Source organism: Salmo salar, chromosome 16 (assembly GCF_965601325.2).
Source record: "Salmo salar chromosome 16, fSalSal1, whole genome shotgun sequence".
NCBI classification, from domain to species: domain Eukaryota; kingdom Metazoa; phylum Chordata; class Actinopteri; order Salmoniformes; family Salmonidae; genus Salmo; species Salmo salar.
In genome coordinates, this window is record NC_138306.1 from 64,083,834 (window position 1) to 64,097,401 (window position 13,568).

Consider the following 13,568-nt stretch of genomic DNA (forward strand, 5'->3'; position numbering starts at 1 on the left):
TTTTCTTGCCCCCCCTCCCCTCCAGACACACAAACAACACACACGCCTCAAGTGTATTTCTGTGAAACCCTTGAGTTGACTCCAGCAAGAGTGGGCTGCGAGACAGAGAGAGAAAGAGAAAGATAGAGAGTGAGTGAGAGAGAAAGATAGAGAGGGAGAGAAAGAGTGAGAGAGAGAGTGTTAAAGAGGTTGTAATGTGCAACAGACGGGCGCAAATGTGGAGGTGAACTCTCACAGCATGGGGTGCGTGAGGAGAGTGAGAGGAAGATGAAAAAAGGAGGAGGGGGAAGAGGGTGAATGAACAGACTGCGCATTCCTCCTAGGGATGGGGGGGGGGGTGAAGGAATGGAGCGTGGGAGGGAGGGGGGATTCCCTGACACAACATGTGCAGAGACTACTCCGTCAGGCACTCGAGCGGAAAGCGCCGATGCGTTTTTACCCAGCAACTCACCCACTCCCCCCTCCTCAACCCCCCCGCCGGCAGACAGCTCTTGCCAAATGGCTGCTCGTGGTGAAATGTGCAAGTCAGGCGAGTGGCTGCTGTGCCAGACTTGTGTCTGTGTGTGTGTGTGTGTGTGTGTGTGAGGGGAAGAGGGGCTTGTTTTTGGAATGTTCATATACTTGAACTAATAAGCACTAACAAAAGGGAGAGTACTCATGCATACACACCATCTCTCACACACGCCACACACATATTTGGCATGTGACGATGTGAGCGTGCGAGACGGGTGGTAACACACACTGGGCTAATATAGACATGCAATGGTGTGATTGAAGCCCTCTTTCCTCTGCCTGGGTAACAGTCTAGTGCACCCTGACCCAGTATTGAGGATAACTGGGCCAGTGTGTCTCACACAACATGCTGAGGCTTACCACACACACACACACACACACACACACACACACACACACACACACACACACACAATGAGGCACACTTTCATTCACAAACACATACCCTGTCTATCATAAACCACAAAACCTATATAGAATGCAGTATGCGTTTTTGTTCAATCACACACACTTTCACAGTGTCACACATGTTCTTCTACACAAACACACACACAGCATTCCCTATTCAGTGAGGGGCAGTCAATGAGCAGTAGTAGACCTGGCTGGAGTAGTGCTTTAGCATGCTTTCTCCTGGACTTGTCTGTTGTTTGTGTGTGTGCGTGCGTGTGTGTGTTTCCTCTCTTCCTGCGGTGAAAGGCAGCAGTCCCCATCTCCACGGAGGTCTATAAAAGTGTGTCGGCATAGTGACGGGTTAAGGCAGGCATCACACTGGCCTTGCCTCTACTCGTTAAACGAGAGGGTCTGACTGACCAATGGAGGCACAGGAGACACAAACACGCGCGCGCGCACACGCACGCACACGCACACACACACACACACACACACACACACACACACACACACACACACACACACACATACATGTACACATGCATGGACGGACAACACACATGCGCAAGCACACACACACGCAACACACAAAGGCCTTAGGAGACACATAGTGAGAACATTCAGACACTACACGTGGTGATGGTTGTGGTGATGGTTGTGGTTGTTGTGATGTGGTTGAAGTACGGTCATACAAGGTCAAACCAGATCTGGGGGGGGCTTTGCGTTAGGAGTCACCAAGATGTGTAGAGTGCTTGTCTGTTTGCTGTTGCTTATCTAGTCTTCCATTCCCTCTTTCCACTTTCATCCCATTGTATTCCTTTCCCTGCCTCTTCCTCCTTGCTGCTCTTTCTGTTTGCCATGCCCCTCACAGAATCATTGCTATGTGCTGTTGGTAGAGCTTGTCTGTGTATTCACAGTTTGCGTGTAAGTATGAGTATATGTGTGTGACCCAGCAATGTTTTGAATAACAAGAGAGGTAGAGGAGAGGGAAGAAAAGAGAGAGAGAGAGAGAGAGAGAGAGAGAGACAGAGCGAGAGGGTGAGAGGTGGGAGCACAGAGAGTTTGGGGATTGTAAGGTGCAGGTATATATGATCCGTGCTTCGAATAAATGAGAGAGAGAGAGAGATGTGCACATCGCAAATCATTAATGTGCACGTCCATAAACACTCCGCAACTCAGGGGGAAGTTTATATGGGAGGCACATCTGTCGGCGAGCTCAAGGTGAGCCGCCCAGGGCGCATAAATCTGCATAGCTAATGAGCTGCCGACACGCCGGGCCGCTTAGCGAGCTCACTCCCGTTTGTTTTGGCATGTGTTTTTCTTTACTCTTCTTTCTTTTCTTTTTTTTGGAAGCAAGGGAGTAAACGCAGAGCTTACTGGGCTGTGGGTTGTGGGGACGGTTATGAGGTTTACGTTGAGGCGCGTGTGTGTCAAAGGTCAAATGGGGGCGCTTATATTTGTCCTGTTTCGCTGCATGTACAAGAAAGGTAACCTGTACGAGTGTGAGGTGTGAAATGGAAATGTTTTTTTTTAAATGTTTATATCCCAACTCCCCCTGAGACGCCCTCGGAGAGTGGGGTCATAGCCAGGGATCTGCCATTATTGACGGCGACCCTGAAGCAATTAGGGTTAAGTACCTTGTTCAAGGGCACATCGACAGATTTTTCACAGAGTCAGCTCGGAACCAGCGACCTTTTCGGTTACTGGCCCAACTCTCTTAACCACTAGGGTACCTGCCACCCAGTGTATGTGTGTGTGTGTGTGTGTGTGTGTGTGTGTGAGTGCGTGTGAATGTGTGGTACCCAATGAACTGCACCTGGATTCTATTATTGCTGTCTTGCAGTGACAAATGTATTTTCTTTAAAAAAAAATACCCTACTAGTAAAAAAAAATGATTGCTTTTCTGTGGTAAATTGCTCATGTCTGTGTTCTCCATAGGATCGGAATTCTGTTTCCGGAATTTCACCAGTCCTTCCGGAGTGATCGAGTCCCCCGGCTTCCCTGACAAGTACCCCCACAACCTGGAATGTTCTTACATCATCATAACTCCGCCCCACATGGACGTGACCCTGACCTTTTTGACCTTTGACCTGGAGAACGATCCCTTGCTGTCAGGAGAGGGAGACTGCAAGTACGACTGGCTGGACGTGTGGGACGGGCTGCCCCAGGGTGAGTGCTTACCAGACACATGCACGCATGCATGTCTACACACACATTCACACATACACTTTCATACATACACACTATATGAGGTACCTGCATGTATTTGAACACAAACACACACATACGCACACACGTCATCTACAATACCTCAATGAAGCTTTTCCTGCAGCCTTTGTCTCAATAACAATCCCGGAACTATCCCATTCCTGCATTAGCCATTCTACACCAGCCAGGACTTTCCCATGACCTGTTTCCCATTCATCCCCTTCATCACACCTACTTTGCCCCATTTCCCCCTCGCTTCAATCTACCCTTATCACACAGCACTTTCTTCCTGTTTGGGAATAGGGAGTATGGCGAAGTTCCCCCTAGATACTGTTCTTGGGTCAGTTTAGCATTTTTCTCACAAATAGTTAAGGTTAGGATTGGGGGAGGGGAAGCTAATCCTAGATCTGTTCCTAGGGGAAACTTCACACTGAAGCGAAAGTGAGAGTGCAGTGCATGAGGGGTATCGGTTGCTGTGGCGGTGAGGCGCCTGTGGGCGGAGTTACATAATGCACCATAGCTACATGCTAGTGGTATCAGGAGAGATCAGGAAAGGAAGGGAAGGGGAACACACTAGCGGGAGAAAGCTCTGGAGAGCGGGATCAAAGCGCTTCGTATCTACCGCTGAGGCTGGGAGCAAGATGATGTTAGATTAGTAGAGAGGAGAATTTTGACTCTCACTTGCTCAAATATTTTCAACTTGAAATGGCGGCCCCAATACAACAGCTTCAATACCTCCTCACTTAGGGCCAAACTACTCCCATTTTCAACGTGGTTTAAATGGTTGGGTCAATCACACAAGCTTAATAGAGATTTGTCTTGGGAGCAGTGTACTTTTGTATTACATGACCCATGTGGGAATTACATTCATTTACAGACTAAAACTATACATAATAAAATGAAAGTATTGGGCATCAGTTCCATTTTAACTCAGAGAAGAGAGACAATATTCGTTGAAATGCATTGAAATTCCAATTCAAGAATATATTTTTTTGAGCAAGGGATTTTTCATGACTTGAAGTAAGAATTTCAATTAACTACCTTGATTGTCTGAACTGAAATGGAATTGAGCCCAACCCCATCAAGCACATTAGTCGGAACACTGAAGAGTCTTTAGATCTGAAGGAAAGGAATGGAAAGCTGATTTGAGGAATCTTCAGGAACATTGTGTGTGTGTCTGTAATCCAGGGGAGTTGCGTGGGATTGGGTGGGTTTGAGAAGATTGGGTGACAGCAGTGTATAATCTAAAGGCTTCCCCCACAGTGGGTCTTAATCCCAGCCTAAACCACACGAGAGGGAGAGTCTCACGCTGAGACACAGACCTTCAGCGTTTTCATTAGTTGCTTACTCCAGTTTAAGCCTATGTCTGGACTAAAAAGCACTTTCAATGGAGATGCTCACATTCCATAAAATACACCGATGCTAATAAAACATGTTAAATCCTGAAATAAATATATAAAAAATAGGAAACACATACGAGTTTGCTTTTTGAAAGGCGTGTAGGAATCATTTGATGATATCGAATAAACGTGCAAGTTTTTATTTTATTTCATGAAATACATACGTTAAAAGGTCTACCAAGTATTTTCTTCAGTTTATGGCAAACACAGATCCCTCCTAACTATTTGTGTCTGTCTGGGTTTCCAGTGGGCCCTCTGATTGGTCGTTACTGTGGTACTAAGATTCCTCCTGAGATCAAGTCGTCGTCTGGTCTACTGTCTCTGTCCTTCCACACGGACATGGCTGTGGCCAAAGATGGCTTCTCAGCCCGCTACAACATGACGCACAAAGAAGTCAGTGACAGTAAGTAGCCCAACCCCTCTGTCTCTGTCCGCCCATCTGTCTTTTGTTTTCTCGTTCTCCTGTTCTCGCATTCTATATCCCTTTGTTTTTCTCTCTCTCTCCTTCCATCTCTCTCTCCCTCTACCATTCTATATGTGTCCTTTTGTCTGCATAGTCACGTTCTATCTCTCTACCTCTCTTGATCTCCCTTTCACTCCCTCCTCTCTCTCTTTCTTTCCCCCAAACTCTCTGTCTCCTAACCACACCCTCTCTCACCTGGCCCTTTTCTCTTACCCCCCCCCCCCCCCCTTACCCCCCCCCCCCCCCCTCTCTCTCCACAGCGTTCCACTGCAGTACAGCGTTTGGTCTGGAGTCAGGGAAGATTTCGGATGACCAGATCTCAGCCTCGTCCTCCTTCTACGACGGCCGCTGGTCCCCTCGCCAGGCCAGGCTCAACAACATCGACAACGCCTGGACACCCAGCGAGGACAGCCCCAAGGAGTACATCCAGGTCAGACAGTCAAAAAGAGACACAGTGAGGGAGACCGAGAGAGAGGGAGAGCGAGAGACAGAGATACACACACACACCCTCCCCTACCACACACACACACACACACACACACACACACACACACACACACACACACACACACACACACACACACACACACACACACACCACACACACACACACACACACACACACACACACACACAATCAAACACTGTTTTGATAATATGCAGTGTGCGGAGCAGATGCAGGATGCTATCTGTCACTTGATAGATTAGTTTGCTACTCAGGAATGCGCTGTTAGCAGTGGAAGAGTGTGCCATTGATTTTTACCTCCTCCTCTCCCTTATCCCGCTCTCCCTCCTCAACAGTAGCCTCATAGGGTCTGGCAGCACTCCCCACTGTCTTTGTGACAGATGGACATAGCTCTTAACCTGACAGTGATGTCTAGATCCATCTATGGGGGTATATGACTTAAAGGAGTGCAGGATCTGCGTAGTTACTTCATATCTCTATTGAACCAATAACCTTACCTACTAGGTCTCTCGTTCTCTCTCTGTGCCTGGGGAAATGGTGGAAGGTAGAATAGAGCAGAATAGAATTTAATTGAATCAAATAAATAGATACTTTATTGTCATATAGTTGTAATAAATGGAAATGTTTCTTCCGCTTCTTCTGAAATGTATCTCATTATTTTAAATTTCGGCCCCTCTCTTCCCCCTTCTACCACTCTCTCTCTCTCTCCCTCTCTCCCTCTCTCCCTCTCTCCCTCCCAGGTGGACCTCCACTTCCTCAAGGTGCTGACAGGCATCGCCACCCAGGGAGCGGTCTCCAAGGAGACGCAGAAGTCCTACTTCGTGTCCACCTTCAAGCTGGAGGTCAGCACCAATGGAGAGGACTGGATGACCTATCGCTACGGCAAGAATCACAAGGTAATCTAAAACCCCAATGTAGCACCTGGAACCTAGAACCCAAATGTGAAACCTAGAACCAAATGTGGAACCTAAAACCTAGAATTCCAATGTGGAACCCAGTTCTCAAAGTCTCAGTTGGTTATATATCAGTTTTTTCAACTGTAGCCTAGCTTGCAAAACTGGTTGAAACAACATCGTAAGGAATGTGAAATTGGTTGTAATGACGTAATTTCTAACAGTTTTGCCCTCTGGGAGACAAGCTGGTTCAATTTGCTCTGGATAAGCATGTCCTATCCAGACATTTAAATTACTCAAATGTTATTGTAATGTAATTCCCACATGGGTCATGTAATACAAAAGTACACTGCTCCCAAGACAAATCTCTATTAAGCTTGTGTGATTGACCCAACCATTTAAACCACATTGAAAATGGGAGTAGTTTGGCCCTAAGTGAGGAGGTATTGAAGCTGTTGTATTGGGGCTGTTTAATTCAAATATACAGACTAAAACTAGATTAAAACGTTCTTAATTTGTCTGAAATATATCCCAGTTGTCAAGGCCAGGAGAGTTAGCTGCTCTGTTGCTGCTCTTCCGATGATACTGTGGGAATGACTGGGAATTATTTTGAGATTCCTGTTGGGAATGTGTATTGACATGAGTCATGTCCCTATCCCATGAAGTGTCTTCCTGATAGATTGAGAAAGGAGGGAAGGAGGGAGGAACCTACCAAACATGAACAATAGAGTCCTCTGTGTGCCCATATCTATCTCTGCAATTCATCATCCCTTTTACACACACACAAACACACACCAATGGGGTTGTAAACACAGCTGGAGTGTGGAAGAGGTTTGTGTGTGTGTGTGCGCGTGCGTGCGTGCGTGCTTGAGTTTGTTTATGGTTGTCAATGGGATAACGTATGAATATAGTACTCATACTCAATGTAAACGCGAACTTTGACCCAGATATGTAAACTCAGCCAAAAAAGAAACGTCCTCTCACTGTCAACTGCATTTATTTTCAGCAAACTTAACGTGTAAATATTTGTATGAACATAACAAGACTCAACAACTGAGACATAAACTGAACAAGTTCCACAGACGTGACTAACAGAAATGGAATAACGTGTCCCTGAACAAAGATGGGGGGGGGGGGGGGTCAAAATCAAAAGTAACAGTCAGTATCTGGTGTGGCCACCAGCTGCATTAAGTACTGCAGTGCATTTCCTCCTCATGGATTGCACCAGATTTGCCAGTTTTTGCTGTGAGATGTTACCCCAAGGCACCTGCAAGTTCCCAGACATTTCTGGTGGGAATGGCCCTAGCCCTCACCCTCCGATCCAACAGGTCCCAAACGTGTTCAATGGGATTGAGATCTGGGCTCTTCACTGGCCATGGCAGAACACTGACATTCCTGTCTTGCAGGAAATCACGCACAGAACGAGCAGTATGGCTGGTGGCATTGTCATGCTGGAGGGTCATGTCAGGATGAGCCTGCAGGAAGGGTACCACATGAGGGATGAGGATGTCTTCCTTGTAACGCACAGCATTGAGATTGCCTGCAATGACAACAAGCTCAGTCCGATGATGCTGTGACACACCGCCCCAGACCATGACGGACCCTTCACCTCAATCCCGCTCCAGAGTACAGGCCTCAGTGTAACGCTCATTCCTTCGACGATAAACACGAATCCGACCATCACCCCTGGTGAGACAAAGCCGCGACTCGTCAGTGAAGAGCACTTTTTGCTAGTCCTGTCTGGTCCAACGACGGTGGTTTTGTGCCCATAGGCAACGTTGTTGCCGGTGATGTTTGGTGAGGACCTGCCTTACAACAGGCCTACAAGCCCTCAGTCCAGCCTCTCTCAGCCTATTGCGACAGTCTGAGCACTGATGGAGGGATTGTGCGTTCCTGGTGTAACTCAGGCAGTTGTTGTTGCCATCCTGTACTGGTCCCGCAGGTGTGATGTTCGGATGTACCGATCCTGTGCAGGTGTTGTTACACGTGGTCTGACACTGCGAGGACAATCAGCTGTCTGTCCTGTCTCCCTGTAGCCTGTCTTAAGCGTCTCACAGTACGGACATTGCAATTAATTGCGCTGGCCACATCTGCAGTCCTCATGCCTCCTTGCAGCATGCCTAAGGCACATTCACGCAGATGAGCAGGGACCCTGAGTATCTTTCTTTTGCTGTTTTTCAGTCAGTAGAAAGGCCTCTATAGTCTCCTAAGTTTTCAGAACTGTGACCTTAATTGCCTACCGTCTGTAAGCTGTTAGTGTCTTAACGACGTTCCACAGGTGCCTGTTCATTAATTGTTTATGGTTCATTGAACAAGCATGGGAAACAGTGTTTAAACCCTTTATAATGAAGATCTGTGAAGTTATTTGGATTTTTACGAATTATCTTTGACTGGGTCCTAAAAAAGGGACGTTTCTTTTTTTGCTGAGTTTATGTTAAAGCCACCGTGGACTGTAGAGAGGGGGAGAGTCATCTGCTTTTTAATCCCAACCTCCTTTCTCCCTTTGGGGCCCCTGTGTGTCTGTTTTAGCTTTGGGGCCCCTGTGTGTCTGTTTCAGCTTTGGGTGGCAGTGGGGGGCATACAATGTCTGTGAGGCGATTATTTGAGGAAATGGATTTAGAATTAAATTTAAAAAACTCAACAGCTGGAAATCCCCCCCTCCCCCCCCCGCACACACACCACCGCTGACCTTAGAGCGGACTGTCTGGACTGGGGTGTGTGTGTGTAGGGTTGGGGGAGGTCACAGTCTGTCTAGTAATATCCAGAACGTACATTTACATACAGACACACATACAGTATGTGCATACCAGACGTAAGTTTAAATAGATGGGCGGGGTTTGTTCATTTTAGACTATTCTATTGGTTCATACACACGCACAGGTCTGGTACACACACATGCACACCCTAAACCTCGTAGAAACATGCCATGATACTCATTCTAACCGCCTCTTTCAATGCCCTCTCAGTGGACGTTATCTGGAGCCGTACAAGATAGAACGTCCCCTGTCCATATGTATGTTCCGTGACAGTTAATCCGACAATGGTGGCGTCTGACAGACACACAGAGTTCGAGTTAGCCTGGCCCTAAGGCCCTAAGCCCTTAGAGATCCTTTAAGTGTTTAAACCAGGGAACACGATGGGGGGCATGGCAATGAAAGGAGATTTGCCCTTCTGATTGTCATTTAACAGTTAGTTTCTAGCTAAACTAATGGGCTGGTTATGGGAGTGTCTGAGTATGTGTGTGTGGGGGGAATGTGTGTGTGGGGGGAATGTGTGTGTGTGCGTGCGCACGCGCATGTCACACTGGTGATATGTCGTCAGGTATACGTCAACTACAGTATGAGTAAAGGGATTGGGACTTCCTGTCCGTCTGCTGAGCGTGTGTGTGTGTTTGCAGGATGTCTTTGTCTATGAATCTGTGCATGTCTGCGTGTGTATTTATTTATGTGCAGAAGTGTGTGCGTGTGTGAGGATGTGTGCCTGTATGTGTGCCTATACAGCTCTGGAAAAAATGAAGAGACCACTGCAAAATGATCAGTTTCTCTGGTTTTACTATTTATAGGTATGTGTTTGGGTAAAATGAACATTTTTGTTTTATTCTATAAACTACTGACAACATTTCTCCCAAATTCCCCCAAATAATATTGTCATTTAGAGCATTTATTTGCAGAAAATGACAACTGGTCAAAATAACAAAAGATGTAGTGTTGTCAGATCTCGAATAATGCAAAGACAATAAGTTCATATTCATTTTTAAACAACACAATACTAATGTTTTAACTGAGGAAGAGTTCAGAAATGAATATTTGGTGGAATAACCCTGATTTTCAATCACAGCTTTCATGCGTCTTGACATGCTCTCCACCAGTCATTCACATTGATGTTGGGTGACTATGCCACTCCTGGCTCAAAAATTCAAGCAGCTTGACTTTGTTTGATGGCTTGTGACCATCCTTCTTCCTCTTTATCACATTCCAGAGGTTTTCAATGGGGTTCAGGTCTGGAGATTGGGCTGGCCATGATAGGGTCTTGATCTGGTGGTCCTCCATCTACACCTTGATTGGCCTGGCTGTGTGGCATGGAGCATTGTCCTGCTGGAAAAACCAATCCTCAGAGTTGGGGAGTATTGTCAGAGCAGAAGGAAGCATGTTTTCTTCCAAGACAACCTTGTACGTGGCTTGATTCATGCGTCATTCACAAAGACAAATCTGCCCGATTCCAGCCTTGCTGAAGCACCTCCAGATCATCACCGATCCTCCACCAAATTTCACAGTGGGTGCGAGACACTGTGTTTAAACCAGGGAAGAGCACTTTTTGCTAGTCCTGTCTGGTCCAACGACGGTGGTTTTGTGCCCATAGGCAACGTTGTTGCCGGTGATGTCTGGTGAGGACCTGCCTTACAACAGGCCTACAAGCCCTCAGTCCAGCCTCTCTCAGCCTATTGCGACAGCCTGAGCACTGATGGAGGGATTGTGCGTTCCTGGTGTAAAAATGTTAATTTTACCCAAACACATACAGTTGAAGTCGGAAGTTTACATACATTTGGAGTCATTAAAACTCATTTTTCAACAACTCCATACATTTCTTGTTAACAAACTATATTTTTGGCAAGTCGGTTTGGACATCTACTTTGTGCATGACACAAGTACATTTTTCCAAAAATTGTTTACAGACAGATTATTTCACTTATAACTCACTGTATCACAATTCCAGTGGGTCAGAAGTTTACATACACTAAGTTGACTGTGCCTGTAAACAGCCTGGAAAATTCCAGAAAATGATGTCATGGCTTAGAAGCTTCTGATAGCTAATTGACATCATTTGAGGCAATTGGAGGTGTACCTGCGGATGTATTTCAAGGCCTACCTTCATGCTCAGTGCCTCTTTGCTTGACATCATGGGAAAGACCTCCACAAGTCTGGTTCATCCTTGGGAGCAATTTCCAAACGCCTGAAGGTACCACGTTCATCTGTACAAACAATAGTACGCAAGTATAAACACCATGGGACCACGCAGTCGTCATACCGCTCAGGAAGGAGACGCGTTCTGTCTCCTAGAGATGAATGTACTTTGGTGCAAAAAGTGCAAATCAATCCCAGAACAACAGCAACGGACCTTGTGAAGATGCTGGAGGAAACGGGTACAAAAGTATCTATATCCACAGTAAAACGAGTCCTATATCGAACATAACCCGAAAGGCCGCTCAGCAAGGAAGAAGCCACTGCTCCAAAACCGCCAATAAAAAAGCCAGCCTACGGTTTGCAACTGCACATGGGGACAAAGATTGTACTTTTTGGAGAAATGTCCTCTGGTCTGATGAAACAAAAATAGAACTGTTTGGCCATAATGACCATCATTATGTTTGGAGGAAAAAGGGGGAGGCTTTCAAGCGAAGAACATCATCCCAACCGTGAAGCACGGGGGTGGCAGCATCATGTTGTGGGGGTGCTTTGCTGCAGGAGGGACTGGTGCACTTCACAAAATAGATGGCATCATGAGGGAGGGAAAATTATGTGGATATATTTAGGAAACATCTCAAGACATCAGTCAGGAAGTTAAAGCTTGTTCGCAAATGGGTCTTTCAAATGGACAATGACCCCAAGCATACTTCCAAAGTTGTGGCAAAATGGCTTAAGGACAACAAAGTCAAGGTATTGGAGTGGCCATCACAATGCCCTGACCTCAATCCTATAGAAAATGTTTGGGCAGAACTGAGAAAGCGTGTGCGAGCCAGGAGGCCTACGAACCTGACTCAGTTACACCAGCTCAGTCAGGAGGAATGGGCCAAAATTCACCCAACTTATTGTGGGAAGCTTGTGGAAGGCTACCCGAAATGTTGGACCCAAGTTAAACAATTGAAAGGCAATGCTGCCAAATGCTAATTGAGTGTATGTAATCTTCTGACCCACTGGGAATGTGATGAAAGAAATAAAAGCTGAAATAAATCCTTCTCTACTATTATTCTGACATTTCACATTCTTAAAATAAAGTGGTGATCCTAACTGACCTAAGACATGGAATTTTTTACTAGGATTAAATGTCAGGGATTGTGAAAAACTGAGTTTAAATGTATTTGCCTAAGGTGTATGTAAACTTCTGACTTCAACTGTACCTATAAATGGTAAAACCAGAGAAACTGATAATTTTGCAATATGTCTTGTAATTATTTCCAGAGCTGTATGTGTGTCTGTGTGTGTTGGTTTGTATGTGTGCCTGTGTGTGTTGGTTTGTATGTGTGCCTGTGTGTGTTGGTTTGTGTGTGTGCGTGTGCGTGTGTCAAAGTATGTGTGGGAGCAGGGTGCCGACACACGGATACAGCAGCTGGAGGTCTCTAGTCATTGTTCCTTATTGAGCGAAAGAAGGTTGGAAACATCAGCAGTTCTCATAAAGCGAATCTGAAGAATCACGCAAGTAACACCAGGGTCTTGTTCATTAGTGCACACCGTCGCAAACAGAAAAACGAAAATAAGCAATTCTTATTGGACAAATTCAGTAGGCTCCCTCCCCTTTTCAGCCTGTTTGCTTCAGTTTGGTTCCTAGTAAATACACCCCATGTCTATGATTTTGACTGAAATTCCATCATAGCATAGAGTTCCTTTTGTGCCAAATTGCTATTCCTCTTCCTCTGTGTGTGACTGGCAGTTTATTATTGGAGCATGTGTGATTTATTAAATAGGCATCATGCTTCTCACACATGCACATCGTTACTTGACACAGCTCTCTCACATACACACATGCATTCACATTCGCGCGCACACACACATTGTGCCTAAATGGGGGAATCACATTAGCCCAAATAATAAACAGACGTGGTGTTTTCGCGGAAATGCATTGTCTTACTGTGCTAAATCTGCCACTCTGTAACCTGGGAGAAAACAGCCCACTCTGCAGTTACAGCCTGTTACTCTCAGTCACACACACTAGCTGTGTCAAACACACACACACACACACACTCGAAAGGAAAAACACACGCATTTACACAGGCACGTAGACACACACACACACACACAAACATATACGCAGGCATGTCTACACACTCAAGCACATAGACATACACACATAGGCATGTAGACACACATACACCTAACACACACACACTCACCCACACACTAGCCCACGCACACACTTGCAGTGTGATGAGAGAGAAATGAGGGAAGTGGGGCAGAGTGGGAGACATTGACAAAAACAACTGTGTGAGGGGGTGGGAGACCATTTCAAAGGAGTGCTGTACCTCA

The 13,568-nt window shown here is 46.0% G+C and overlaps 1 protein-coding gene across 2 annotated transcripts in view; it reads left to right on the plus strand.

Moving 5' to 3' along the window:
* The window catches only part of LOC106574325 (neuropilin-2), a 64,185-nt gene that overhangs the window by 20,192 nt on the left and 30,425 nt on the right, over positions 1–13,568 (plus strand). For both annotated transcript variants that reach the window (XM_014150167.3, XM_014150168.3), the window contains exons 4-7: positions 2,842–3,072; positions 4,759–4,914; positions 5,235–5,404; positions 6,181–6,336. In XM_014150167.3, coding sequence (XP_014005642.1) covers positions 2,842–3,072; positions 4,759–4,914; positions 5,235–5,404; positions 6,181–6,336 — 713 coding nt within the window. The remainder of the gene's footprint in view (positions 1–2,841; positions 3,073–4,758; positions 4,915–5,234; positions 5,405–6,180; positions 6,337–13,568) is intronic.